This window comes from Haliaeetus leucocephalus, unplaced genomic scaffold (genome assembly GCF_000737465.1).
Source record: "Haliaeetus leucocephalus isolate CR32 unplaced genomic scaffold, Haliaeetus_leucocephalus-4.0 Scaffold184, whole genome shotgun sequence".
In the NCBI taxonomy this organism is placed as follows: domain Eukaryota; kingdom Metazoa; phylum Chordata; class Aves; order Accipitriformes; family Accipitridae; genus Haliaeetus; species Haliaeetus leucocephalus.
The window spans coordinates 9,294,568-9,321,302 of record NW_010972620.1 but is presented as its reverse complement, the minus strand read 5'-3'; the positions used below and the strand labels follow the sequence as shown (position 1 = coordinate 9,321,302).

Sequence of the window (26,735 nt, the reverse complement as noted above, 5' to 3'; positions counted from 1 at the left end):
CGCGCTCTGCCCTTCGCCAGCGCCCTCCCACAAAATGGCGGCCGCCGAGCGCCGCGCGCAGCCACCGCGGGCCGCGCGGATTGGCTTACACCCCCCTGCCGGCGAGCGGGTTCTCTCCGCCCCCGAGCTTCTGGTTGGCTGAGAAGCAGGTCGCCGCTTCCGCTTGCCCGTTCCCCTTTGCCCGCTGTACTGCTTCCGGCCGGCTCGTCGTGCTGCACGCGTGCGGTTCCCGGTCCCGCTCCCCCATCCCGGGCTCCCCCCGGCAGCGGCCCGGGGCCCGGCGGCAGCCAGAGAGGGGCTGCGGGGGCCAGAGCGACAGCGGCCGGGGCAGGTAAGGCCCCTGCGGGCAGAGCTCCTGCCTTGCCTGGTGCAGGCGTGGCCGGTGCAGCCGGCTCGGTTACCGGCCGTGGAAGGCGTCTCTGTTGCTCAGCGAGCCCTTTGACGAAGCGTGCCTTGATAAACTTTAATTTTCTTACGCGCTTTCACGTTTAAAGGAGTTTTATATGTCTAACGGACTGCTTTAAATTTGACAACATGGCGTTTCAGTGCTAATTTCTGTAGAAAGACCGTTGACTAAAGTCATAAATAGCATGTGAATCGTGACCTAATAAGTAAGCTGGTGTTTACTGTTTGAAACGTAGTAACGTTAAACGTATCTATTAAATATGTATAGAGAGGTACGGCTTACACAAAGATGTATCAAGTTATGTTAACCTTTAAGGGTGGTGTCCAAAAAGTAAACATCCAGACCAAGCTTACTTAGCATTTCACTCACAACTTTCTCCTTGATGACTGAAGCTGGTAATTTCACCTTGTCCACTGAATATAATAAAGATCTGTTCAGGTAACTTATGGTTAAAGCAGTTTTATGAGTATCTATGTGGTGCATCTGCCTTAAAAAATTATTACTCTAGTAGAATTGGGCAATAGTAAAAAGTGTTAGGGATGCACATATTTAGATGTACCATTGCAACACTTCAGTGTAGTCAAATGTTAAGTACATTTGGACGTGAGTTTTTGTTTTGTCACTGACTAACTGTAAAGTAGCCATCTGAATGATTTCTTAGTTTGGGGTAGTTCACTCTTATGTCTCTTCAGTGTTTGTGAGGAACAAGTGTAACAACTGCACGTTTAATCTCTGTGTCGTCGTTTGTCCTATAGAAGTGCAAGTATGGCATCCCTGGAAGAAAACTTTCCTCGAGGGGGCATCCAGAAAAAACCCACAGAGGGAAAAACACCGAACCCAAAGTTAGAGCGGGACAACTTGTTTGATGTATGTTGTTTGCGTGTTCTTGATTAACTCTTCTCAGGGTTCTTCCGCTGTCAGAATATGACCTGCAATCCTTCCTATCCCTTACTTCTATAGTAAACTGTAGAAGGGACTTCCAGAAAGAGGTAACTGCTGACATCCACCTTTATCCTGATCTCTTAAAGGTCCCTGATGTCTGATGCATGTTGCATGTGATGACAGAAAAAGTTCAATCAAAATTATCGATCAGGCTTTAACTTTTAAACTTCCCACAAGCATCTTATTCCCGAGGTGCTTGTGTAGTGAGGCTGGTGTTAGTGGATATAGACTGAGTTTGATCTTTCTTTTTCTGTTAGTAGAATGTGGTGCAAATCATTTGCACCATTCTTTTCCATTCCCAAGATTCACAGTTTTATAAATTATCAGCCTCAGCCCAAAGGAGATATTTTGGAAGACTTGCATGTAGACATATAGCAGTTAGCAAGGTTGTTCTCTTTTTTCTCTGATCCTAGGATTTTCTTCTAATTTTATTTCTGGCAACAGAGTTCTGCCTTAGTGCAAAGTTCATCTCTTTATCCACTTTTATTTTTTACCTTCTCTGCTTATAATCTGCTTTAGGTTCACCATGAAGAACAATCCCAGAAAAGAAGAAGAAGCCAGAGTGTTCAAGGAAAGCAGAAAAAGTTCAAGGCAGACAATATAGCCACTGCTAAAGACAGTGTTGTAAATATTGAACCACTCACAATTGAGGTTTGTGGATAAATGTTTTTATTTTGTGTGCCCCCCTCTTCTGGGCTGTGTAAAAATGACATGTTCTTCCTCACTAAACCTGTAAAATATATCAGTGATTTGGGACAAAAATGTGTTTACCACCTTTATCACTGACTTGCCAAGATATCCACAGTATGCTATTCTTCCTGCTTTCCCAGGCGCTCTGTGAGGGGATGCTGGTCCTTGGTTGTATAAAAGAGGTCAGTGACTACGAGCTAGTCATCAGCTTGCCCAATGGACTTTCAGGATTTGTGCCGGTCACACAGATCAGCGATGCCTACAGCAAACTGCTGAGCAAAGAGGTGGCCCAAGGAGAACTCCTGGAGGTGAGACCTTGGACTGAGGCTGTGATTTGTGCCTGGAAGCTAGGGGGTGTTCATAATATCTCAGAACCACTGCTGAGGTCTTGCTTAGGAGCCTGGTTTCTAGTGTCTTGCAGCTGACTTGAATATGATCACCTGCAGTGCCTTAGCTTTGGCTAAATAGTCCTTGAACTTCGTAGACAGCCTGTTGAACATGAAGAGATTTGTGTTTCCTATTTGCTGCTGAAGCTAAATACTTATTCCTGGCTGTAGGCAACGATGGCAGGAAGTTAGGGAAATGGTTGGAAAATGATGTGAGCGTGCAAGTGTTTTTCAGGGGCATGGGGAGTAGCACAGTCCTTGCAGTTTAATTGTGTGTTGACGTGTGCAACATGCTACTGCGTAGTGCTAATGTAGACTGACATTGCTTTGGAACTGGCTTTTCGAAGCAAACTTTGCAATTTCCTGATAATGCTGATTGCTAGAAAGAAAAAGGATGGAGTAACCTGTTACCCTGTCTCTCTGGTGTCAGCACTTCAAAAGTTTTCCCAAGGTGGTGTGGAGTGTGGGACCTGCCAGGTACAGTGGCCTTTTGGTGGTGGTGTTTTTCTCTGTTAAGGAGGGAGGTGAGGTTAGGGTCATTGTTGGCTCTATACATGTTTCCTTGGCTGCAGCCTTCTGACTCCAGCCCACACAGTATTCCTTTTTAAGCAAAGCGTACCAGTCTTGCTAACATTGCATAGTGTCATCCCTGCCTCTGTACTGAGATCATGGTGTTTGTGGCATTTCCTGTCTCTTATTGTAGGGTTGACAGAGAAACAAGACTTTACTATGGGATTTTGATTTCAAAAGCTACTTCAGTAACAAATTCTGGCTGCCTTATATTATTTAATATTGTAAAATTTGTATGTTTCTCTCTTGATCATCTTGCTGGGCAGGACTTGAATTCGCTCTCGGACATGTATTCTCCAGGGATGCTCGTCAGGTGCATTGTGACCAGTGTTGAGAAAAGTGCTGATGGACGTCGGAGTATCAAATTATCAATTGACCCCAAGAAGGTCAATAAGGGTCTGAACGCTTCAGCACTAGCATCAGGCATGGTACGTGTTCTGGGTCTGTCACAGCCTCTGTAGGCTTTGGAGGTGCTTCTTGCACAGTGCATGGGAGAACATTTCAGTTTGTCCTTGCATGGGATCAGACCAGAATGTAGAGCTGCTCCCACCATGGAAGAGACCTGGGAGGAGAGGGCAGTATTGGGTCTTGGCTCCAGGCTATCACTCATGAAATCCATTCACCCAGTTCTGTTTTGATATGGACAAGTTATTTAATGATTTCTTTCTGGGTAGGTTTCTTTGTTATTTAACATGCCTTGCAGAGGTGCTTAGTTGTTTAGTTTTTGTCTTTCCAGCTGTATGATTGTAGGCATGTGCCTGCAATTAGACCACCTGCTGTTTTTGAGCATCCCAGTATTTTTTCCCTACCGGTTTCTGAAGTCCATACATGCATAGTTGGATAAGGGTAGAGTTGAGACCTCACTGCTAGATGAGCTGTGTAATAAGAAAGAATGTAGTGTTCTTTCTGCTGCTCTGGAGAGCTTAGTGCTCTGTCCTTATGAAACAAGTGAGTACTTGGGTGGGGAATCTTACCAGATGTGCATTCTTTGAAGACCCAGCAGTTTCATCACGTTACTGAATTGCAGTGCTTCCTTCCCAACAGCTGCTCTCTGGTTTTGTGTCTAGTGTGGAGGACCATGGCTACCTCATTGATATTGGAGTCAGTGGGACTCATGCTTTCCTGCCTCGTCAGAAAGCCCAAAATTACATCAAAGCAGTCAAGAGAGGTAAGAAGCAGTGCAGGAGGAGCTGCTGGGGTTAAAACAGAGGTGGAGAATGAGAGAGATTAAAGCTTGTCTTATCTGTGGTGTTAGTGCACCTCAGTGAGATTGGGTCAAAGTGGAGTCTTTGCGAGTTGCTGAAAACAGCAGTTTTGTGGCTGGTCTGCAGCAAACCGTTGGATTTCAGCCTGCTTTCTGTAAAAGTTTTGGAAAGATCAGAAGGGAATCCCTGAGTGTTCCTGGTGGAGGTTTTATGCTGTGACTTGTCTTTGTAGGGCCTGACTTGAAAATAGGCCAGAACCTGAACTGTATCATTGTGGAAGTAAAGAACGAGGGAAGAGTGGTCCGTTTGTCTGTTGATCGATCAGAGGTTGCTGCATCCCTTGCAACAGAGCGACAGAACTGGACACTCTCCAATTTATTGCCAGGGCTGGTGGTGAAAGCTCGAGTGCAAAAGGTAAACTCTAGTTTGGGTTTGTTTTGGGGGTTTTTTGGGTTTTTTTATGAGCCTTGCTGAAGGCAGGGAGACAGGTGAAGTAGAGGTGGAGGTTTATGCCCTGGAAAATTTTGTGCTTGGGCTCAACTACTTTACAGTAGACACTCCCTTCACTTCATTCACCTGAAGTCTGATCTCTGTCCTGGTTGTAATGCCACGAGTATAAAGGCTTCAGCCTGAAGTTGGTGTTGAAGCTTGAAGTGGAACAGGATCCATTTTGTGCTTCTCTGGCCTTTACCTAGATAAAGTATTCAACAGGTTAGCAGTAGTTTTCAGAGTATGCACAGCATTATCAAAAAACTAAAGGATTATTTTTGCAAAACAATGTAGAAAGCAGAATTGTTAGTGGTTTTGCTGTCTCTTGTGATGCACTTGTTGATCAGCACTGACATTTTGTGAAATGTGTGAATTGCTCTCTGAGCTGCAGGAAAACAGTGCAAATTTTTTCTGGCATCTTTTCCTTCCGCTTCCTAGGTGGTCCCACTTGGGATGAAACTGAGCTTTCTGTCTTCCTTTACTGGCATTGTAGATTTCATGCACATGGACCCAGAGAAATCCATGAACTATTCTCCAGATCAAGTGGTAAGGAGAGTGAAGGATGGCTGGAGTTGGCATGTCGCTTACAGCGTCTCTTATCTTCTCCAATGTTTCCGTGGAATAATCTCTGAAATCTTACTGACAATAGCTGTCTTTCTCATCTTTTTTTTTTTAATTATTATCATGGCTGCTTTAGAGCTGTAAAGAGCAAAGCTGTTCCGGGGGTAATGGAAGACTTATTTGGGAAGCATGAGAGACTTGCAAGGGATAGAAAAATTACTTGCGCAGTCATGTTCTCCTCACTGTATTGGTACTAGTCTAGTCTGTAAACAACAGACAAAAGCAAAAATCCCTCATCTTTGAAGCTGTTAGAACTGAAGTGATGTCTTAGTAGTAATAATGGAAAGTGCTTGTACATGGACAAAGAGTTCAGGTACCAAGCATAATGTCTAAAAACATGAGTAATGTGCCTTTCTCCTCTTTTGTTTACAAATTTGTGTTTAATGACTGTACTGTCTTCTCCCAGATGAAAGCATGCATCCTCTCTATCCACCCCACCTCCAAGGTGGTGCGGCTTACTCTAAGGCAGGCCTTCCTCTGCCCTGGGGGATCGCCAGACCAGCTCTCCAATGATCGCATGGGGGCAGTGGTGGAGGAGTCAACAGTGAAAGCTTTCTACAAGCAGTTCGGTGCTGTCTTTGAGCTTGATGATGGCACTCTTGCATTTGCACGGGTGAGTACCAGGGCGGTGAGGCAAGTCCTCCATAGCTATCTTAGCCTCCTGGGGAAGAAGGCTAGGAGGTGGTTTTATTTTCTACCTTTATGCTCTTTGTGAGACAAATACAACAAAATTAAGACAATGTGGAAGGTATTTGCCAAATCATACATACCCTTGTTCAGGTTGGAATATAGGAGGGTTGTTGTGGAAGAACTGGTGAAACCTGCTGCACAGAGAGAGTATGTTAGCAGAACAATTTTGTCAGATGCTACCACTTCAACCTAGGTCTATATCAGTGCTTCCATTTTCCAAACACTAAATTTTAATTTGTTTTTTTCTAGTTGAAACATCTTTCAAAAACCAGAAAATCCTTTAAACCTGGGGCATTTAAGACAGGATGCAAACATAAATGTCGGATCATTGACTACAGCCTGATGGATGAGATGTGTATTGTATCTCTGAAATAGTAAGTTTCATAGACTCTTCCAGAAAATTGATTGAAGGATTAGAGGGGTGTGGTTGAGAGTGGAAAATGCTACATTGCTTTGCTGGACTGGAACTTGCCATTTTGGGGTTTTTGGCTTGTATCTCTGTTGTGTCACATCAGGTTGTCTGGGCATCTTGCACATCCTCCCCATCCTATAGGGAATTGGGACTCGGTCTATATAGTTGGTGAGCTGAGGCACAGGGAAGCTAAATTACTTCTGCCGAGGTCATGTCAGAAGACTGTGGCTGAACAGGAAGTTGAACCTTAATATTCCAAGTCCCAGCCATTTTGCTCCTCCCTCTTAGTATTTCCATCTATGTGGCTTTAAGCAATACAGATGATGGGTTCCCCTGTCATGGAGCCATGGCTGGTGGCCATATCTGTGTGGCTGTCACCTGGAATGGAGCCTGGTGAACCTCCCTGAACTTTTATGTCCAGAGAGCTGTTTTGGGAGATGGGTCTCTTGGAGTAAAACACAGAACTCTGGAGTTGTAGAGTACTGGTGGGTGTGTGGGGGATAATGGATATTTGGGACGAGGCAAAGAGGGGACTGTCTCCTCTTATCCTGGATTTTCTTCAAGTTGACTGATTGGTCATCTCTTGCTGTGTCTCTTTCCTAGTCAGATTATTGAAGCACGGTTTCTGCAATACCAAGATATCCACACAGGGGATGTGGTGCAGGTGAGCTTCTGAAGGACTTGTGCAGTCCTGTGTGGCCGTTATACTAAGAACAATGATCTAGCTAATGTGCATTTCCTGTGCCTAATATATATGTTCAACTTCTGATCCAGACTAGTGAGATGAAAGTGAGGAGAAAAACTTCTCCTTGCAAGACTCGATTAATGGAATGCAATACTTTTCTTTCCCCATTTTGTTCAGGTTTTTATTCATGATGCTGCCAAGGCAATCAAATTTTAGCCATGGTCAGTAATTTATTTATGACCATGAATACATTTTTTAGAAAGACTCAAGTAAAAGAAATTAAAACTCACCTTGCACTCTTTACACTGAAAGTAAAAGTTCATGTATGGACCATTACAATCCACTGATGGGATGAAAGTTACTCAGTTATGATCATTCTTATGTCTGAGTCATGACTGTATTGGATATGTGTCTGGAAACAATTCTAAGTTGCCAGAGTCAATAGAGATCTTGCAGAAGTAGCCTGTGCTTAAGGAAAAGAAGTTGTGAAATAACCTTATGGAATGTATAAAAGTTAATGGGTCAGATTGGTTCGGTGGAGTGTGGGTTGGACTAAGATTTTTTTTTTTTTGGAGGGTGATTAGATTTGGTGATAATCGGTGATGGCTGTTTCCTACTTGTGCACGGTCTGCTTTCCATGCTGAATTTACTGATCCTTTTCCCTATTTTGGCTTCTAGGGCAAAGTGTTTGCTCTGAAACCCATTGGGATGCAGGTGAAAGTGACTGATGGGATTAAAGGGCTCGTGCCGTCCATGCATCTCGCTGATGTGATCCTGAAGCAGCCTGAGAAGAAGTACAACATAGGAGATGAAGTCAGGTGTCGGGTGAGAGCTGCCAGACAGGGTCTTTAGCTGCTTTGCAATCTTTTGTTCTGAGAATTTAGCAGCTGGATTGGTCAGGCAGTGGTAGACATGCTTTTTGAACCTTCTTGTCCTTCATTCTTGTAGGTGCTAGAGTGCAATCCTGCAGGAAGGAAGCTGATCCTTACTCTGAAGAAAAGTCTTATCCAGTCAAAGCTTCCAGTCCTCTCCAATTATGAAGATGCAAAAGCAGGTCTGATCACACATGGCTTTGTGGTGTGTGCAAGGGAGTTTGGCTGCATTGTGAAGTTCTACAATGATGTTAAAGGTCTGGTACCCAAGAATGAGCTGAGCTCAGAACCCATATCTTCTCCAGATAAAGTCTTCCATGAAGGCCAGGTAATCAATGTACCTATGCCATGCCTTGTGTTTGAATGCAAAAGAGAAATTGGCAGTTGAGTTGGCTCCAATGTGGGTTTTCCCCTGGAAGAACCAGCTACACCAAGAGATTTTTGTGTCCTTTCACAGACCTGTCTTTGTTTCTAGGCTCTCTCTGTTCTGGTGTGCAGGAGGCACCATGGTATGTGATATAGGGACTACAGTTGGTTGAGTTACTGAGAACTTAGTAGAAGCTTGGGGTTCTAGGCTGCAGTTTCTTCTAAGGAAGTTAAAACTCTTACCTACAGAATCAGAAGGATGAGGTTTTCTGCCTCTGCATTATTCTGGTTTTCCTACTTGTTTCAAATCCTGCACATCTTAAACCAGGCACTCTGGGAACCATGCTGTTCACCAAGTTCCGGTCTTTGTTGTGGGCAAGCTTATAGAGATCTCAGCCCTCTTCATTATTTTTTCTGGTGCTTTTTTTTGTCTTTAATCCTGCTGTTTGTTGGCTAGCTAAGGAGGAGGTAATTTTCTAGTCAAGATTTCTGACTGCAAATCTGGAGAACTGAATTTTATTCTCAACTCTGCTACAGACCTGCTACATACTTCTAGCAAGTCATTTAATGATTATGTATTTCCATTTTCCATCTGTGTGATCAGAAGGACATTTGGCTCTGTTTGAGCCTGTTAAGTTATAGTCACTGGCCTGTTATCTTTAGGTGTGAGAGTAAAGTGTACTGTGTATGCATTTCCCTGTCTCATTTTGTAGGTGGTAGCACACTGAGGAGGATGGTCAGCTGAATTAAACTTTTGTTTTATCTTTTTTGGCTGCAGGTTGTTAAAGTAATGGTCTTAAAATGTGAGCCCCAGCAGGAAAGACTCTTGTTGTCCTTCAGGTTATCAAGCAAGCCTGCCCCGGAGGACAAAAAGGAATGTACTCCAAAGAAGAAACAGGAAGTGAAATATCAAATAGGAGAGGTATTGAATTCAATGACTTCTCCCTTTTTTGCCTTTTCCTATGTGTTTTCCAAATGATTTGGTATTGCTTTGAACAACCTTGCTTCAAGAAAAGCTGTTGGTGGTCAGGAACTAGCATTAAATGTGCATTTCTTATTGTGTGGCTGGCCTCCTGGATCAAAACCAGGATCTCTCTTGTCAGAGGTCGGGATAAAGGAGTCCCAGGACAAGTCTTCTGGAGGTACCAATTAGTGCTCCTACTCCTAGGTGGAGTCCTCTTTCTTCTGAATGCTGCTGATGTTCTCACTCCAAAAGCAGCTGCTTTTGCTCCCTGGAAAAAGGCAATTTAGGAGAAATGTTTTGAAATGCTTCCCTGTTGTCTTTGGAATGAACGGTTTCCAACACCCTGCAGATACTGCCAATGCAGGAACAGGACAGTTCTAATCTTGTTTAAATTATTGCCTTTGCCCTTCAAACAAAAAGTCACAACCAAGAGTATGTTTCTAGCTCTTGATTTCTCTGGAAGCTGAGAATTACTTTTTATTTTAGTACCAATGTTGGCATGCTTTTGAGGCTCAGCCTAGTTGATTTTTTTCTCATACAGAGCTGGGAGGCAATGTCAGAGCCCCTGCAGCACAGCTTTTGGTACCCTATGCATCAAAAGGGATGACTTCAAAGACACTGGGGGTTTTATATCACTGTATTTGTTCTCCTTTCAGATGGTTGATGTGAAAGTCTTGAAGAAGAAAGATAGTGGGCTAGAGGTTTCTATCTTGGAAGATGAAGGCAATGTGATAGCCTCAATTCCCACAATGCACCTCTCTGACTTTGTTGCTACCTGCAAGCTCCTGTGGCATTGTCTTCAAGAGGGAGATGTCCTGCCCAGAGTTATGTGCCTAAGTGATAAGGGAGACCATATCGTATCCTTTGCCACTTCAACCACTCAAACAAAGTGGGGGGAAGAAGATATCTGTCAGGAATCCAGAATATCTGCAACAAACAGAAGATATACTAGTTAGCATGTTAAAGTGGAAGTGCCTGTCAAGCTAGCGATGCTTCAAAGAATCATTATAACTTGCTTGTGTTAAAAGTGAGGCTCAGCTGCTGCTAGAATCCCATTGGAACCAGGACTTGGTTGTGAATGGACTGAAGTTCCCAACCAGCTTCTGGACTGTTAATCATATCACAACCTTAGCAAAAATGTTGCTGTTTTTATACCAAAAATCAGAACTGAAATGTTAGGAGGTTGACATTTCTGCGAGGGTGAAGCATGCATCTTTAATGCCGAGCAGCTTAAGAGACATCGGTTGCTAAATTTCAGTGTAGAGAGATCAAGACAGAAATTGGAATTGTGGGATTTTGAGCTCCTGTACTGTCTAATCTGCAAAAAGTGCTCTAGCCGAATGGTTAGCAGCACCAATAGATTTACTTGGCATCGAGCTCCTTTCATTCATCTTTTCCCATTTTTCCTAACTGGTTGTTCAGATCTTGAGCAGAAAGTCTGCAGTGATTTCTGCTGTACAAGAGGAGCAAATTGTGAGAAGTTTCTCTGAAATCCAGCCTGGGATGCTGTTGACTGGTTATGTGAGGAATGTGATGCCCTTTGGAGTGTTTGTGGAGTTTCCTTTTGGTGTGACAGGACTGGCGCCCAAAGTGGTAAGCAATGCATTCACTTCAGTAAACAGCATGTGTGTAATCAGGCATGCTTGAAACATGGCTTTTAGCAAAGGTACAATAACAAGGACGGAACAATAGGGCTGTGAATCCTGTATTTGCACAGTTTCCTCCAGTAGGGTGAAAGCTGCTTTTAGGTTTGTGTTTAAATTCACTTCCAAAATGAAACAAAAGATTTTACTCAAGTGAGCTTAAGCTTCAACAAGGATTTCATGTGACTTCAGTAATTCATTTTAATAGATGGCTTTTTGTTAGTCTTTGTTAATTTCTCTTATGCATTTTCATGAAGTCTTAAACCCTTCTGAACAGCACTGCAGGTGGTTGATAGTTAGCAGCTGTGCTTAGTAACCCTTGCCCCTTTGTTTCCTTTGCACAGAGCATGAGTGACAAGTTTGTGACTGACACCAAGGACCACTTTGTGGTGGGACAGACTGTGACTGCGAAGGTGATGAGCATTGATGAGGAGAAGCAGCGTGTGCTCCTCAATCTGAAGGTGTCAGAGTGCAGCTCAGGTGATTCTGCTGCAGAGAGCTTTGCCCTGCTGAACCAATATTTCAAGGAGATGAAAGAAATCAGGAACTTGTTGAGAAGAAGAGGTAAAAGTTTACACATGTTCTGCTAAAGGGGATCATATCACAAAAAAGGGGATCCAGAGTAACAAAAAGGGAAAAACCATTTTCTTTGAAGTGAAGGAAAGGTCAGTTCAAGCAAAGACTTGGCTTCTGAAAGGAGCTTGTTAGAAGAAGGATGTGTGTGCAGTGTCTGCCATTGACAAAAAGGCTTTTTGGAGCTACAGCTGGAACGAGCCAAAGAAGCTGCTCTTTTCACTGAAGTCTGCTGGGGCCCTTACATTGATTTCAGGTTGAAGCTTAGAGAATTAAAAATAAGGGGATGAACAGACGAACTGTGAGGTCCTTATACAATAGAGGAAGGGAGATACAATGGTACAAAAGGATGGGTTCTTTGAAGGGTCTGTGAAGGTGAAAATAAGAAAGGCCAGGGTTAGATTGGATGTTCTGTGGACCAAAGCTTTTCTCCAGCCTTGGAGACACTTTTTTTGGTGTGAATATTTGTAATTGCTTTATGAACTAATCTAAAAGTTAATCAACTGAGACATATGGCAGTAGTTTCACCGTTTAATTATGTGTCACGTGAAGCATTGTCTCTATTTGTTTATTTTGAATCTGGCAATGGTTAATTTTTAGTACTCTATGCTCTTGTATTTTAAGAGCCTTAGTCTGTAGACCTGATTTCTCTGTTCAGTAAACAGATGTTAAACTCCAAAGAGCTTACAGATATAAGGGATATAGGTTTCACAGCTTGGCCCAATCTAATGTGCCAACAGAGGTGTAGGAATATGGTTTTTCTCGTTTGTTTGGGTTTTTTTTTACGTGGAAGAATGACTCATGGTGGTCCAGAAGGAGTTTATTTCTGTATGCCTGAGTGAATTGCCACAAGGCACGAGTGAAGCAAAACAGGCTGCCCAAAGCCCAAACCTGAATTTCCCCAAATGCCTGAAAAGGGAATAGTGATAAGCAATATGGGAGGCTCTCACTGCGTGCATACTCATGTATTGGAAACAGGCACTTAAGACCTACCCCTGCTAGTTACTCAGTTTAGGAAAAACAGCACCGGTGCCTGGATAGTAGGGTTATAGGCACATAAGAATCAGAATGGACATCATGTCAATTTTCTGTACTCAAAAGTGATGGAAGAACAGAAGACAACTGGAGTTGGCCTAAGTCAGTGCATCAATGTCACTTACTGTGATTTTAGAAAGGCTGGGCAAGTTAGCTGTCTGATGGTAAAGCTATGATCTTTTTTCCCCTGGTGCTTTTTGAAGAATGGTACATCTGTTTAAAGTGAATGATGCTTTTGGAGGGTTAAAATAATAAAGGAGAAGGCTTTGATTTAAGAAGACTTTCCTTACTTGCCTATTATACTCCCCAGGCAGCAGGTGCTCTTACTGTGTTTAAGCAAATAGGACTAGCTTTGTCCATCAAAATAAAGAGGAATCATTGACAAGAGTAATTATGTATTATTTGTATGCATACTATATTTGCTGGTAACTCATAACTGATGAGAAATTACCATTTCTGCCTTCATCTAACAGTGCTTTTTTCACTATGACAGTGAAGGACACTAGCATTGTTTTTTACAGGCAGTCGAGAACTGGTCCTGCTATTCTTATAGTACAGAAATCTGCATCTGTGCATGCTGTGGTCATCAAGTTGTTTTTTATTGTTGATATTTGCACATGGGATGCTTGACTTTCACAGAGGGATTTTCCAACCACCCTAAGCCTTAGCCAGGATCTGCTTAACTAGAAAGTACAAGGATAATTATGCTGGCACTCAAGTTCTTGTGATAACCCAAACCTAGTGCTCACATGAGGATGAGTTTCTACAAATAGATTTGCCTACTTGTATTACAGGTTTGCTGAATGAGTCCTCCAGCAAAGGTTTTCTCACATGCTGTTTTTCTAGTGTTAGGAATACTGGATGTATTGCAGTTGATTTTTATCAAATTCTAACTTTGCCTTTTTAGGTTCTTTTTATATCCAGTAGTGTTTAATGTTTTGTTTCCTATAATTGTGAAGTGACGGGTCTGCTTTGTGTTTTTAGTATTAATATATTTTGCTTTCACCTTCTTCTCTATGCAGTGTGGTGTGTCAGTGTTTCTATAAGATTGGAAAATGTTCTCTCCAAAGTTATCAGATCCTTAATGTCACAAAAGTGTTTCTACTTTGATTAACTCTTAGAATTTACTTCGTATTTCTACAGATTCAGGAGCCTAAACTTTTCTGTTATGAAGGTGGATATAAGTGCTTGTTTGTGCACTCTTGAGCAAATGTGAAGGCTGTCTTTGTTTGCAAAGAAACAACATAGGTAAAACTGACTTCCCACTTCTTCTTCTCCTCTTTATTTAGGTGAGCCCAGCACGACCCAAGGCCTTTGTGAGTTGGTGCCTGGGAAGGAACTGCAGCTGGTCGTGCAGGATGTGAAGGAGGATGGCTCAGCACTGTTCAGCGGCAGCTGTGTCACAGGCTTGACTGCAACAGCCACTCGCTACCATTTGGGAGGTGAGGGTCTTGGCCCTGCTTGCTTTGGTTTTCACTCTTGTACTTTGAAACCTCTGTTCTGAAATGAATTCTGCTGCTGAGGAACTAACATGGGAGGAGCCTGATCAGAGTAAGAATGGGCTTGAAGAGTAGTTTAGTTTCCTAATGTGTTGCTGACCCATTTGCATGATTGGGAACATATCATTTAAACCTATTTGTGCCTCTGTTATGCCATCTGTAAACCAGACCTAATCCTGCCTCATATCTTGGGCATCTTGTAAGGTCTAGTTTGTGCTCCGAGATCCTTAGTTGAAGTGTACTGTATATAGACAAAGTATTAATACAAGTTCCAGCTTTCTCAATTTTTTTTCTTCTTACTTTAAAAATATATTCCTTGGACTATGCTCTACCTGAAATTGCTGTTAATTTTTCTTTTAAATCAACGTGACTTTAGAACAGGACTGCAATTTCAGTACTTTGCAATTCAAAAATTAAAGCAGAAAAGTGCCATATTATGCAGAACCAAACAAGTACATGCTGAGATATTGAATAAACCAATGAAGCCAATATAAACTGCTGACTTCAGCAGGAATAATACCCCAGCACTTCTGTGTTCAGAAGAGTTTCTTTGTTTCCTCAGCAACAGATAGACTGATGATGGTTTTGTGCAAATGTTAGCATAATCTTTTTTTAAAACCTATATTACCTTGCCTTTGTGTTTAGTCAGCTTCGTCTGCATTATTTAAGAGTAGCATCTTCATAGAATCAATATAGTTCTTCCATGAAAGCCTCAGACTCTTTTTCAAATAAAAAAGCCCCCTTTTTTTTCCTCCTTGCCATTAATATTGGAGGAATCTGTTCTTTTCTTAAAGAGACTTATTATATGTTTGGTACTAAGTTGACTTTGTTACAGTAACTTAGTTACAATAAGTAATTAAGCAGTCATTTTATCACTATGGTCTTCAGGAATTAAACTGAACCACGGGCAGCACTTCCTGTCTGTCACGTTCCACTAGCTCAGTTGCTCAAAATTCTTCACTGACATCAGGCGATAATCTCCTTATTCTCTTTTGTAGACAAAAATATTGTTCCTGGTGAGAAAACCAAGGCATTGGTTCTCCATGTGGATGCTCTCACCTCCAAGGTGTATGTTTCTCTTCGGGAAGAACTGTTAAAACAAAGAGCCAAGCAAGTATGTGTTCAGTTTTTGGATTTGTGTGTTTCTGTTTGTCTAGCGAACTCTAGGTGATTAATGAATTTTGAGAGAGGGGCTGTTTCCTCTTGTAGAACTGTGGGAGGTAGAGTGGAAGGAATTAAAATCTCAGCAGGAGAAGTTACTATCTCCATTTCTGTCTAGCGGCTCACAGAGAACTCCCAGCACTCCGCCATTGTGCAGCACATAGCAGAAGACTTTGCTGTTGTGTCTTTGTTGGAGACAGGCCAGCTGGCAGCTATCCCCATAGCGTCTCACTTCAATGACACCTTCCGCTTTGACTCAGAAAAACTGAAGGTGGGACAAACAATCATTGCAACCTTAAAAGTAGTGAAGGTGAATGACCACGGAGTCTTGTTAGCAGTACAAGACCCAGCAAAGAAGAAAGTTTTTGTAAGGGTCCGGAACGAATCTGAGACAGCATTAGAAGAGATGCTTCCTGCTGTGAAACACTCGCTTTCCCTGGGGGATACTGTTACTGGTACTGTTAAATCCGTCAAACCAACCCATGTCACAGTTGCTATTGATGACAAGCTGACAGGTTCAATCCATGCATCCCGGATTCTGGATGAAGTGCCCATAGGCTCTTTTCCAACGTATACTCTGAAAGCTGGACAGAAGGTGACTGCTCGAGTCATTGGAGGCAGAGATGTGAATACTCACAGGTGGGAAAACATGCTTATAATATTACTTCTCAGGCAATGCAAGGGGTGAAACAGTAATTCAATTCAGATGGTCTAGGCTGTTCCCTCTGTCACCAGCTGCTGTTACAGCTACCCTTACTGGGGTAGCTGAGGCCTGAGGAGATATGCTATTATATTCTAACCCAGATCCAGGTTTCAGTGAATTAGCTCTCTACCTGTGTCATTGTATTTGTCTTGAGTGTAGATTGCAAGAAAAAAAGATTTCTAAACTCTTAAGGTCCAGTGGAAGCCATAAATACAAGCAGGATTTGGCCCCAGGGGCTAAATTTGCTGGAGTATTTTGGGTGCCTAAATTGCCACTGAAATAGTACAAGGAAGAACTGGAACTGGAAGGTTTTGGTAGTTTTAGAGGGCTTACACCCGTTTGGTTTGTTTTTTGTTTTTGTTTTTTTTTTTTGCCAGTGCAGAGGGATTACAGGTGGGTGACTTGGGCCTGGGGAGATCATGAGAAACTTTGATCCTTTTCCTGTTCTTTAGGTACCTGCCCATCACCCATCCGCACTTCACACGGTCCATTCCAGAGCTCAGCATTCGACCAAGGTAATTGTTGGCGTATGTGCTGTCTGCAGATGCTTCACAGACCTTGTATCCTTGTAGGTTCCCTCTCATTTGTGAAGGAGCTGGCCATGAGCAAGGTCACACCTGTATGCGGTATGGCAAGGCCTCTTACTCTCTCTTTCACACTAACTTGGGTCTGGGAGCTGTGTTAAACCTCACAGTGCTCTCCTAGCACATGATTTCCTTTGAATGTCCTTTTGGCTTCAGGTTCTGCCAGTCTGGACTCTGGCATGTCCTTTCATGTCAGAAGGATTCCCTCTTAAGCCCAGGGAAGAATTAATTCCCTGCAGAAGGATGCAGCTGGGGAGGGGATGGGGATGAATGTCACAAAGGCATTGTCACAGTAGTACTGGCTCACCATAATCTCCTGGGTTTCTAACTCCTATCTTCACCATTAGGACCAAAGATGTCCTACCGATGTCCTTTTTCTTTGTTTGCAAACAGTGAAATAGAAGGGAAGGTCACAGCAATGCTGAACCTTAAAGAAGACAGTGCCCTCAAGAAACTTGGAGTCTACAATGTTGGACAGACAGTCACCTGTTTTGTGAAAAAGGTGAGGTCAGAGGCTTCCTAAGAAGTGTGCTGGGGGACGCAGCAAGCGGGGGTGACCTCAAGGGCCTTAATTCAGACCTAAACACTGACACTGCTGTGGTCTTCATTAACTGTGAGAGTGACCCATGCAAAGTACAGTGTCTTATTGGGAGAGTAGGAGAAGGAAGTCACATTTTCTGTACTTGACAGAGTCAAGCTGACTCATCCTCTCTGACATGCCTATTTGTTGCCAGCAGATGCTTCCCACCCTGCACTCTAGCAAAATGGCCTTTGAGAAATTGCGTATGCCACCAGCACAAAGTACGCTCACTGCTGATCCCCTGTGTGCACTTGCCTGTGAACTACAGCAGTGTTATGCTTGTAAGAGTAGAAGCCAAATCACCATTTTTGCTTGGTGCAAGAGCCAAGGCTGGAGTAGTTCTTTCTAGCCTTAAAAATCAGTGAATCCACCAGGGAAGGTTTTTTTTTTCCCCCAAGGTCTCATGCTGTCTTCTCTGGTTATTTGGTGTCTTCTCAGTATAACATCCTCAAAAATTGGCTGGAGGTAGAAGTCGCCCCTGACATTCGAGGAAGAGTTCCCCATCTGCTGCTGTCTCTGAACACCAAGGTAAGAGGCCATTACAGATGTGCAAAGAAAAAAAATTTTTAAGCTTATGTCTGCACGTAATGACTGCAGACACTTCTGACATCCATGTGAACTCATAATCCAGTCCTCTGCCCTTTAGGTGTCACTGCCTCTCACTGAGAAGCAAGTACTATGCCTGTAGCTAGTTTGGCTGAGGATAGCAGAACCATTGAAGGAATGCTGAGCTATCAGTCAAGTATACACATCAAAGATGTGTATAGAAAGTATAAGGCTTTGTAGGAGAATCACCAGAGTTGTGCAAAGCTCCTTTTCTGGTAATAAGTGGAAATCTGTCTTTTCTTTCAGGTCTTAAAACATCCGGAAAAGAGCTTCAAAAATGGCCAGGCAGTATCAGCTACAGTGACTGGAACAGATGTCACAGAAACAAACCTCTGCTTGTCACTCACAGGTATAGTGGAGCTTTGACAGCAGGACCCCACTGCATATGATGCTTTACTTAGAGGTAGGCCTACACTGACCCCTCAGGTGAAGATGTTACACTCCAGAGCCAAGCTGTACTTCCTTGTAGGACAGAGTGTAGCAGCATGCAAGGCAAGAGAGGTCAGACCTATAGACTAAAGAATCACTTCCCTGCTGTCTCAGACTGAAGCCTTCCCTGACCCCTTAGGAATGTATTCCCTTCTGATCTCAGACATGAGATATTACATTTGCCAGCATTTGTCTGTCATTATGGATCCTGGATCCTGGAACTGTGCAACTAGGGGACCTTGTCTGGGCTACCAAGACAAACGTTGCTGTGAACGTGAAAGAGTGCATAGGCTGCACCTTAACAAAAGTTGGTGGGTTTGATATGTGGCTAGGCAGCTAAAATCGGCTTCACTGACTCATTACCCCTGTTGCTTTGATTGCATGCTTTTGGAGTATTATGAAGCTCTCTCCCTCCTTCACTTTTACCAGGAATTCAGTCACTGGAGCAGGGCACCATCACTGTAGGCATGGTAACAAAGGTGACTCCACACGTTGGTTTGACCATTGCACTGCCAGGTGGGAAGACTGGTAAAGTCAACATCTTTCACCTGAATGATACTTACACAGAGAATCCTCTGGGTGACTTCAAAGTTGGCAAGATTGTCAGGTCAGTAATTCTCTTTCTTGTTCCCTCCAGCTGCAAGGCTTAGAAATATCCCCCTTTGGTGACAGGCTTTTCACTGCCATAAGATGCCGCCAGACCTGTAAGCTTCAGTCTAGCTAACAAGTAATGCTGACTTATGACCTTATATGCCTTTGGGTGAAAGTCTTTTATTTTCCATGTGTGAAGAAGCCCCTTTTCAGCTGTCTTCTTGGACTGTGTTTTGAGAGTAGCTACTCTCTTAGCTAAGGTGCTGATGGGACTGAGGGAAGCCACTTAGCCCAGCTCTGCTGTGGTTCTGTGGGCTGTTTGGCAAGTCAGTTGTCCTTACATTTGTAATGCACAAGTAATTGCATTTCCCTACTTCACAGACTTGTTGGGAACGCCAAGTGACTGAGCTGTAACAATCTAAGTCTTTTGTACTAGCAATAGAGACTGGACAAAGGAAGTAGATATGTTTCAAAAAGCCCTTTAGCTGTTTTCATGAACTGTTGTGTAATGCTGGTTTGTGTTAGACAGCAAGTGCTCCGAGGGACAGAGTGGTTTTTTTCCTCTAGAGCTTCATTCTGCTAGTGCAAATATCTATTTTCTACCTACGGCTTTTTTAACAGGTAAAAAAGCTTTCTGTTTTCTCCCCTTACTCTGCCATGCAGGTGTTGCATCCTCTCCAATGAGAACGGCAAAATCCAGTTATCTCTCCGGCAATCCCGGTATGTGTCATCCCTCCAGTCTGTTGATCTACTAGTGAAGAAGAGGACAGTGAAATACAGTAACTGTTGGTTTGGGCAGATCAGTATGAAGTGTTAAAAGGACAAGGAATAATTTTTTTTTTTTTTTTTAAGGGATGAGATTTGTTCCTACTTCAGAAAGATTTTCCTGTGTATCGGACAATGTAGAGCTGATAGAGTGGGTTCAGATTTCATTTCTGTTCATCATAGTTTCTAGATCTAACTTAACTTTTTTGTTTATTTGGAAAGAAAGAGAAAGTTCCACCATTAAATTTGCAATGCAAACACATTATTTTTCAATGTTCAGCTGCATTTTAACCATTTTGATTAAATAGCACACTTAGTCCTAAATGTCTCTTAAAACTGAGCCTCTTGCTTTTTCTTCTCTATGGAACAAAAATGCATAAACCATGTGGAATGAAGTATCTTAGAAATAGGCGGGAAAAAAACCCAAGCCAATGCTGTGCAGAGTTTCAGACAGCATTTTACTTCCTCGTTTTCTTAGTGTCAGAGGAAGCCAGGCTGATCTGTTTTGCTTGGCTTTGTTTACAGCAGCGTGTCTATTCCCTAATGCTATGTATAGCTTCACAGAAACGCAGGTAGTCCATTAGTACATTTGAATAAACTGAAGGGTGTCTCTGATCTGGTATGTTTCACAGAACGTACTAGCTGTTGTTAACACAGATTTCTTTTTTTGATATCCAGAGCACAATGTGGATTATTCAGAAGAGTGCTTTAACTTCTAACCTCTCTCTTAGGCTAAACCCAAAGAGCAACAGCAAAGTGGAGGATGTTGAAATAACATGTATTAAGGATGTTAAAAAAGGCCAGCTAGTGAGAGGCTATGTCAAATCAATCAGTCCATCAGGTGTATTCTTTGGGTGAGTAGCATAAGAAAATTATTCTGGGAAATGAGGGGTCTTGGAGAACTTACTTTGAATGTACGATTCTGGAATCTTGTTTGAGGGCAGTCTCTGGCATAATGCAATGTCGCAAAATGAATTTCCTCCTGGGAATCATGATGTCATTGCTGCTTTCTTGAGCCTATGAAATTAAAGTAGCAAAAGTTTGTGTGACACTACGTAGAACTGGTGGTGCTACAGATACAGTCACTGCACTTTTTTATTTTTCTTTTCCCCCACTATGGAATACTTATTTTTGGTTTTCCTCCTCTTCTCAGCTTGTCCACTTCTCTTCTGGGCCGAATCCTGTTCCAGAATGTTTCCCCTTACTTTGTACAGAAACACTCCTTATATGAAAAGTACCTGCCTGAAGGAAAGCTGCTCACTGCCAAGGTGCTTGGGTAGGTCCAACATTCTTTAAAAGGGGCCATGTAGTAGTGGAAAGGAGATGGTGGAGGAGGAGAGGATGGAAAGAGGGAGGATAAAAGCCAGGAAGATTTGAAAGAAGTTCATAGCCTTGCAGTCATTGCAAATGCTCTGATTTTTTTTTTCCCCCCACCCCCTTCTCTCCTGCTACTCCTGGCAATGCACCACAGTGTAAATGGGAAAGAAAAACATATTGAGCTCTCTCTCCTGCCCGAGGACACTGGGATGCCAAGCGTCTTGCCTGAATCCCTAGGCCTGCCACGATATGATGCAGAGGAAGAGAAAAGAGAAGCAGATGACAGGGAAAAGAGAGAAGAGCTTAAGCTGAAGACAAAACGCACAAGAGAAGACTCTGAAAGTGAGCAGGTATGGATGTGATTGCACAGGACATGCTAAAGGACTTGGTTGGCCCAAATACTGAAGGGACTAGGAAGATCCACTAGGATCAGGCTGAGGAATTATACAGAGTAGGAAAAAAAGATTAAATTGCATTAGAGATCAGCAAAGATCAAAAACTATTCCATCTGGGTGGGAGCTAACTGAATTAGCAGCCCAACTGTGTTGCTTGTGTGGCCCATCCTGTTGGTCTTGGCACCATATGTAGGTGAGCATGGGTTTATTCTCTGTTGTCTCTGTTATGTGAGAGGATAGTGGGGGATGCTGTGCCAGGGCACCACCTTCTCTCTGCTGTCAGGGTCTTTACTTTGTGATCAGAATTGCCTTTAAGATTCATCCCAGTTATTGCCATCCAACATCCACTCATTTCCCCTTGTTGCAGGAGGCGAAGCCAAAAAAAAGAAAGGTCTGCCCAGCAGATGAAAATGACAGTGGAATTGAGATATATTACCGGGAGGAGGATGATGATGACCAGGAGGAAGAGGCAGCTAAAAAGAAATCTAAGGTGAGAAGTTTGGAGGAGAACCTGAGCCTGAAATGACTTTCCAGCCCTGTTGAGATGTCAGTTTTGACTTGGATGACTAAATATAAATATCATTGCTGCAGATAGGAACGACACAGGCTGGTGTTTGTGTCATCTGAAAATGGCTTGAGGTGGATTGAGTTTAAATTACAGCAAAGGTGGCCAGAGTTTAATGTTTTTGCTGGTAGGCTGCTTGCAAGTGTGAGAAGTCAGTAGTACTGGCCAGAGAGAAGCCACAAGCAAACAGCAGTTGTCCGATCTCAGTATAAGAACTTCAGATTAAAACCCAGGGCATTCCCTGTCTTCCTCCAAACAGATAAGGAAACCTGATGAAGCTCCCAGGCTGCAGGTTTCCATGGGCTTCACCTGGGATGAAGACATGAATGCAATGGATATACCTGTGCTGAATCAGAAGGAAGAGAGCTCGGAGAGCGAGGAGGAGGAGGATCTACAGTCGAAGGTACTGTGCACTAGTGTTGTCTGCACTGGAGACACCACATGGTGGTGGTGTTTCAGTATTTGCATGTCTGTGTGCCCCATAGCAAAGCCTTTTAACCCAAGGGAACATCTCTGACAGCTAGTACAGAACTTCCTTAACTACTCTGAGCACTGGGCTTAGCAGCAGATATCTCTGAAGCAGAGGAGAAAAGGCCCTATTTTTACCATGGCTGCATGAGAATAGGGCTTCTTACGCTGACATGCTGAAAAAGATAATTATTTAGGGTCAAACAAACATTTTCATGAAAGCAAAATTTTTGTGTTTGATGTCAGCTCTGTTTTTTACTTTTCTGAGTTGTAAATTTACAGGAAAACCTGGAGATGAAAAACCTTTTCAAATTACAGTCCTCTTACTTAGAAAAACACCAAAAAAATTATTCTTTTATGTTGTAATTTTTTAGAAGAGTTTTTCAGTGTGAGCAGTTCAGCAAAATTGGAAACAAGCTCACAAATTGCTTTCATGTTTGCTCTTCAGGATTTCCCCCATCCCCTCTGTAAAGGCCATGCATGGCTGATGCTTTGTTGCCCAAGGTATAGCTGCCTTGTGCAGAGGACTATGGCACTGTCAGTTCCCAGTTTAGACCTGAGTCACCCTAGTGATCCAGCAACATACCCCAGTCTTGCACAGTTTCTCCCCATGTATCCTGGATTTTTTTATAGAGTGGAGAGTGGTGGTAAGCACTGGCCCAGAGGGTAAAGATGGAAGAATGAGAGGGAGGGGTGAAGTGTGAATACTGCAGTTGGGGTGCAAGACTAGCAAAATATTTGGTCCCTCAATGTATTTCATTAAAAGTAATGAGATTTCATGTACTGCTGCTCTTCTTGGAGGTGTGAATTGTGTGTGAAGGGGTGGCGGGTGTGTACCATTTTCCTCCTCTCTTAAACAATTGGCTTTACCTCTTCCTGTGAAAACCACCTAGCCTTGGACATATTGAGGTCTGGCTGTGCTGTAGCTGGGCCTGCCTATGAAGTGCCTGCTTTTCCCCAGTCCTCCTTTTTTGCTCTTTCAGCTGAAGAAACAAACAAAGAAGGAGAAGGAGCTAGAGAAGCAGAAGAAGGAGAAGGAGCTCTGCAAATTAGAGGCAGCTTTGATGGACCCGAGTCGACAGCCCCAGTCAGCAGATGACTTTGACCGCCTGGTGCTGAGCAGTCCCAACAGCTCCATCCTCTGGCTACAGTACATGGCTTTCCACCTCCAGGCTACCGAGATTGAGAAGGCCAGAGCTGTGGCAGAGAGAGCGCTTAAAACAATCTGCTTCAGGTAATAATGGGGCTCTGCCTTTCTTTGCCCCAAAGAGTAAATCATTGTGGGGTAGTTGTGGTGGGAGAAGAGCATTGGTAGCGTCATCAGTGTGTGTGCATGTGTGTGTGGAGTGGCAGAGTCTGTTTCAGTGATCTCAAAAGGATTAAATGGTAGCAATTGTCAGCTGGCCCTTTGAAGGTCTGGCCTGAGTCACCACAGTTGGCCTGCAGCTGACTTGCTGCAGCTCGTGAGTGCAGTAACTCCCCAAGGTATCACTGAGCGCATGGACATACTTCTGAGCAGTTAGAAGGGTTTGGAAGAGCATTATGCTGTCAGTGATGTTGTCCTTAAATCAAAACATGAAACAAACTGTGAAACTCTTAGGGCTGCACCCTTGTGTATTAAACCATCTCTACAGCATGATTAAGTATATTGTGCTTTCTTGAATCATCCTTGTGGTTTTTAATTACAAACAACAGTGATCCAAAGTTGTAGTGTGAGACAACTGCTGTGCTCTATTCCAAAAGTGGTGTTTCAGTGAGCAGTATGCCCCCTTCGTTTGTCCTGGAGGCAGGCTACAAGTCAGTGAGTCTTTGTAGGGTGGCTTGCAAAAAGCTGATGAAGACTGGTAAAGGGCTAAATATTCTTGTTCACATCTGCTTTAAGGGAAGAACAGGAGAAGCTGAATGTCTGGGTAGCTCTGCTGAACTTGGAGAACATGTATGGTACTGAGGAGACACTGATGAAGGTCTTTGAGAGAGCTGTTCAATACAATGAACCTCTGAAAGTCTTCCAGCATCTGTGTGACATCTATGCCAATTCTGAGAAGTACAAGGTAAGATAGTGCAAGCAGGTCCCAGGCACCTATCCCATTCAGTCATGCCAGTAAATTACCAATGCTGGCTGTATAAGCTTCTAGCTGTCAGATGTTAGGTCTGTCCTGTTCCTAACTGGGATTAATAATTATGATTGACAGCAGACAAGGAACTAGTGATGCTTGCTTTTCTGTCATAAGTGTTTGGAGATACCTGGACCACACGTAAGAGTTTTAAAGCTACAAGGCTTTATTATGAATCTGTGTGATCTAACGCAACTCTGCCCTTCCAGCAAGCAGAAGAATTGTACCACACAATGCTGAAGCGTTTCCGTCAGGAGAAATCCGTGTGGCTGAAATACGCCTCCTTCCTCCTGAAGCAAGGCCAGACTGAGGCTACACACAGGCTTTTGGAGCGTGCTCTCAAGGCTTTGCCCACCAAAGAACGTAAGCACACTCTTCGCCATCCTTAATGTGGACCATGTGTTAACAGGTCTCCAGTAGATGGACTGCTCTCTGGTATCTCTGACTGTGACACTGTTTGTAATAAGTGAAAAGTGCAACCAGTTGGCGCTGAATGTGCTGCCCTTGACTCTCAGGGGAAGAGAAATTTCAACCTGGATATCAATGCTATGTACTCCCGTAATAGAATTTGCTGTGATGGGCAAAAGCAAAGCACCCAAAGCAAAGACAACTTTGAGTCTTACAGCCCTGTAGAAAAGTTCAGTTGGTCTAGTCCCAGGTTTGTGGGGCTGCCCGTGGATGCTGCAAGATGCATTTTGAATGTAAGAATAAACTGCTGTCTCCTGCAGAAAGCTGAAATGGGAAGTGAACTGTGGGATCCGAGTGGGAGAGAGAAGGGTCACCTTGGTACAGAACCACTTTATAATAGAGCCTTTTGTCTCTGGGTAGAGATGGTGCTGTCTCTGTGCCTGCCTCTGTTCTGTGTAATTATCGCTTGTGTTTGCTCATAGGGAAGGGAGCTGCTGTGGTACCCTAACGTGTCATTACTTGTTCCAGATGTGGATGTCATTTCGAGGTTTGCACAGCTAGAGTTCCGTTTTGGGGACCCAGAACATGCCAAAGCCCTCTTTGAGAGCACCCTCAGCAGCTATCCCAAGCGGACAGACATCTGGTCCATCTACATGGACATCATGATCAAACATGGCAGCCAGAAGGAAGTGCGGTGAGTTGTGCTACAGCAGGCTGGGAAGGGGCAGAGTACAGTGCTTGGAGCAACACCTGAAAAGATAAGAGGTACCCTGCAGCATGAGGTTGTATAGGGCTTCCCAGAGCAGAACAAAAGAAAACTATTATCACCTACAGAAAGAAAACTGGGGTGTGTGGAAGTGCTTATCCTTGCCAGGACTGAAGAGTCTCCAAGGATATCCATAGGGCAGAAGGGGGCTGATTTTGTAAGTAGTGGCCTGCATGACAGAAACCAGGGGACTTGCACTGAGGTTCTGCTGTCCCTCTGGAGGGATTGCCTTGTTGTATCTGAAGGGTGAGATCAAGGCCTTGTGTATCTTGTAACATAAAAATGGAGCAACTTTTTTTTTTTCCTTTTTCTTTTCTGAGAGTTGACAAAAGGAAGTCCAGCTTCCCACACTATGGATCCAGTCACATCCACTTAATGAGTGCAAGATCAAATACAGTGGCTGGATCTTAGCTTAAGTTGACCAGCAGCCTTAGAGTTCTGCAAGCAAATAGAAGGCTTCTACTTCAGGGTTTTGGCCAGTTGTCAGGAATCTCTGTCTTCAAGCACCAGCACTTTGCAGCAGGTTGAATGTCTCCCCTGACTTTCTGCTCTTTGTTCAAAGGCAGGATACAGGGCTTGTACTGAGTGCTGTCACCAACACACCGATCTGAATCACTTTGGTTTCTTGCAGGGACATCTTTGAGAGGGTCATACACCTGAGCTTGGCACCAAAGAAGATGAAGTTCTTCTTTAAACGCTACCTGGATTATGAGAAGAAATTTGGTACAGCAGAAAGTGTCCTTGCTGTCAAAAGAGCAGCACTTGAGTATGTGGAGACCAAGAGTTCCCTTGCTGATCCCTAAATACAGCACAAGTAAAAGCAGAGAGACTCAGCTGTCTGTGCAGTGTCAGAACTGAGAGGTGTGGAGTTCTGCCATGAGTGTCCATGGGCAGTTGAGTTTCTGAAGAGTATTGGTCTATGACCAAACCAAACTGGAAAGAACAAGCAATCAAAGGAAAAGATTTTATAAATGTTTACAGCTTTGTCCAGATGTTACAAATAATCCTAGTCTGTTGATGACTTTGAAGACTTGTTTTTAAATATAGACGGTTTTATAATCAATACAAACATCAGCCATACCTGTCCTACTTTTCTGGGGAAATCATGCAGTTATGACCACTATTTTTTAAGTACAGTGATGTCTTATAAATTGTTTTCTCTCTCTGTCAAGATGGCAGAGAAGATTCTTGCCTTTTGGATGAATTAACACTTTGAAAGATTTATCTCAAGTGCC

General features: G+C 43.3%; 1 protein-coding gene across 1 annotated transcript; it reads left to right on the top strand.

Annotated features, from left to right (window-relative positions):
- Nucleotides 1–282: 282 nt before the first annotated feature.
- On the top strand, nucleotides 283–26,563 carry PDCD11 (programmed cell death 11). Its single transcript, XM_010564788.1, has 36 exons — nucleotides 283–331; nucleotides 1,162–1,273; nucleotides 1,868–1,999; nucleotides 2,179–2,346; nucleotides 3,261–3,422; nucleotides 4,039–4,162; nucleotides 4,432–4,613; nucleotides 5,127–5,234; nucleotides 5,716–5,922; nucleotides 6,249–6,373; nucleotides 7,015–7,075; nucleotides 7,775–7,921; nucleotides 8,045–8,296; nucleotides 9,113–9,256; nucleotides 9,955–10,155; nucleotides 10,721–10,891; nucleotides 11,286–11,505; nucleotides 13,839–13,991; nucleotides 15,047–15,162; nucleotides 15,328–15,848; nucleotides 16,365–16,427; nucleotides 16,890–16,998; nucleotides 17,515–17,604; nucleotides 17,929–18,031; nucleotides 18,541–18,718; nucleotides 19,366–19,422; nucleotides 20,199–20,321; nucleotides 20,621–20,743; nucleotides 20,939–21,134; nucleotides 21,547–21,669; nucleotides 22,004–22,147; nucleotides 23,196–23,446; nucleotides 24,095–24,263; nucleotides 24,536–24,689; nucleotides 25,263–25,428; nucleotides 26,132–26,563. Exons 2-36 carry the CDS (start codon nucleotides 1,172–1,174, stop codon nucleotides 26,301–26,303), a joined length of 5,517 nt encoding a protein of 1,838 aa, XP_010563090.1. The 5' UTR covers nucleotides 283–331; nucleotides 1,162–1,171; the 3' UTR covers nucleotides 26,304–26,563.
- The last annotated feature ends 172 nt before the right edge of the window (nucleotides 26,564–26,735 follow it).

Coding starts and splice junctions, on each gene's coding strand:
- PDCD11 (XM_010564788.1), top strand. CDS start 1,172: ATGGCATCCCTGGAAGAAAACTTTCCTCGAGGGGGCATCCAGAAAAAA. Junction 4,614..5,126: donor TGAAAGCTCGAGTGCAAAAG/GTAAACTCTAGT, acceptor TCCGCTTCCTAG/GTGGTCCCACTTGGGATGAA. Junction 8,297..9,112: donor AAGTCTTCCATGAAGGCCAG/GTAATCAATGTA, acceptor TTTTGGCTGCAG/GTTGTTAAAGTAATGGTCTT.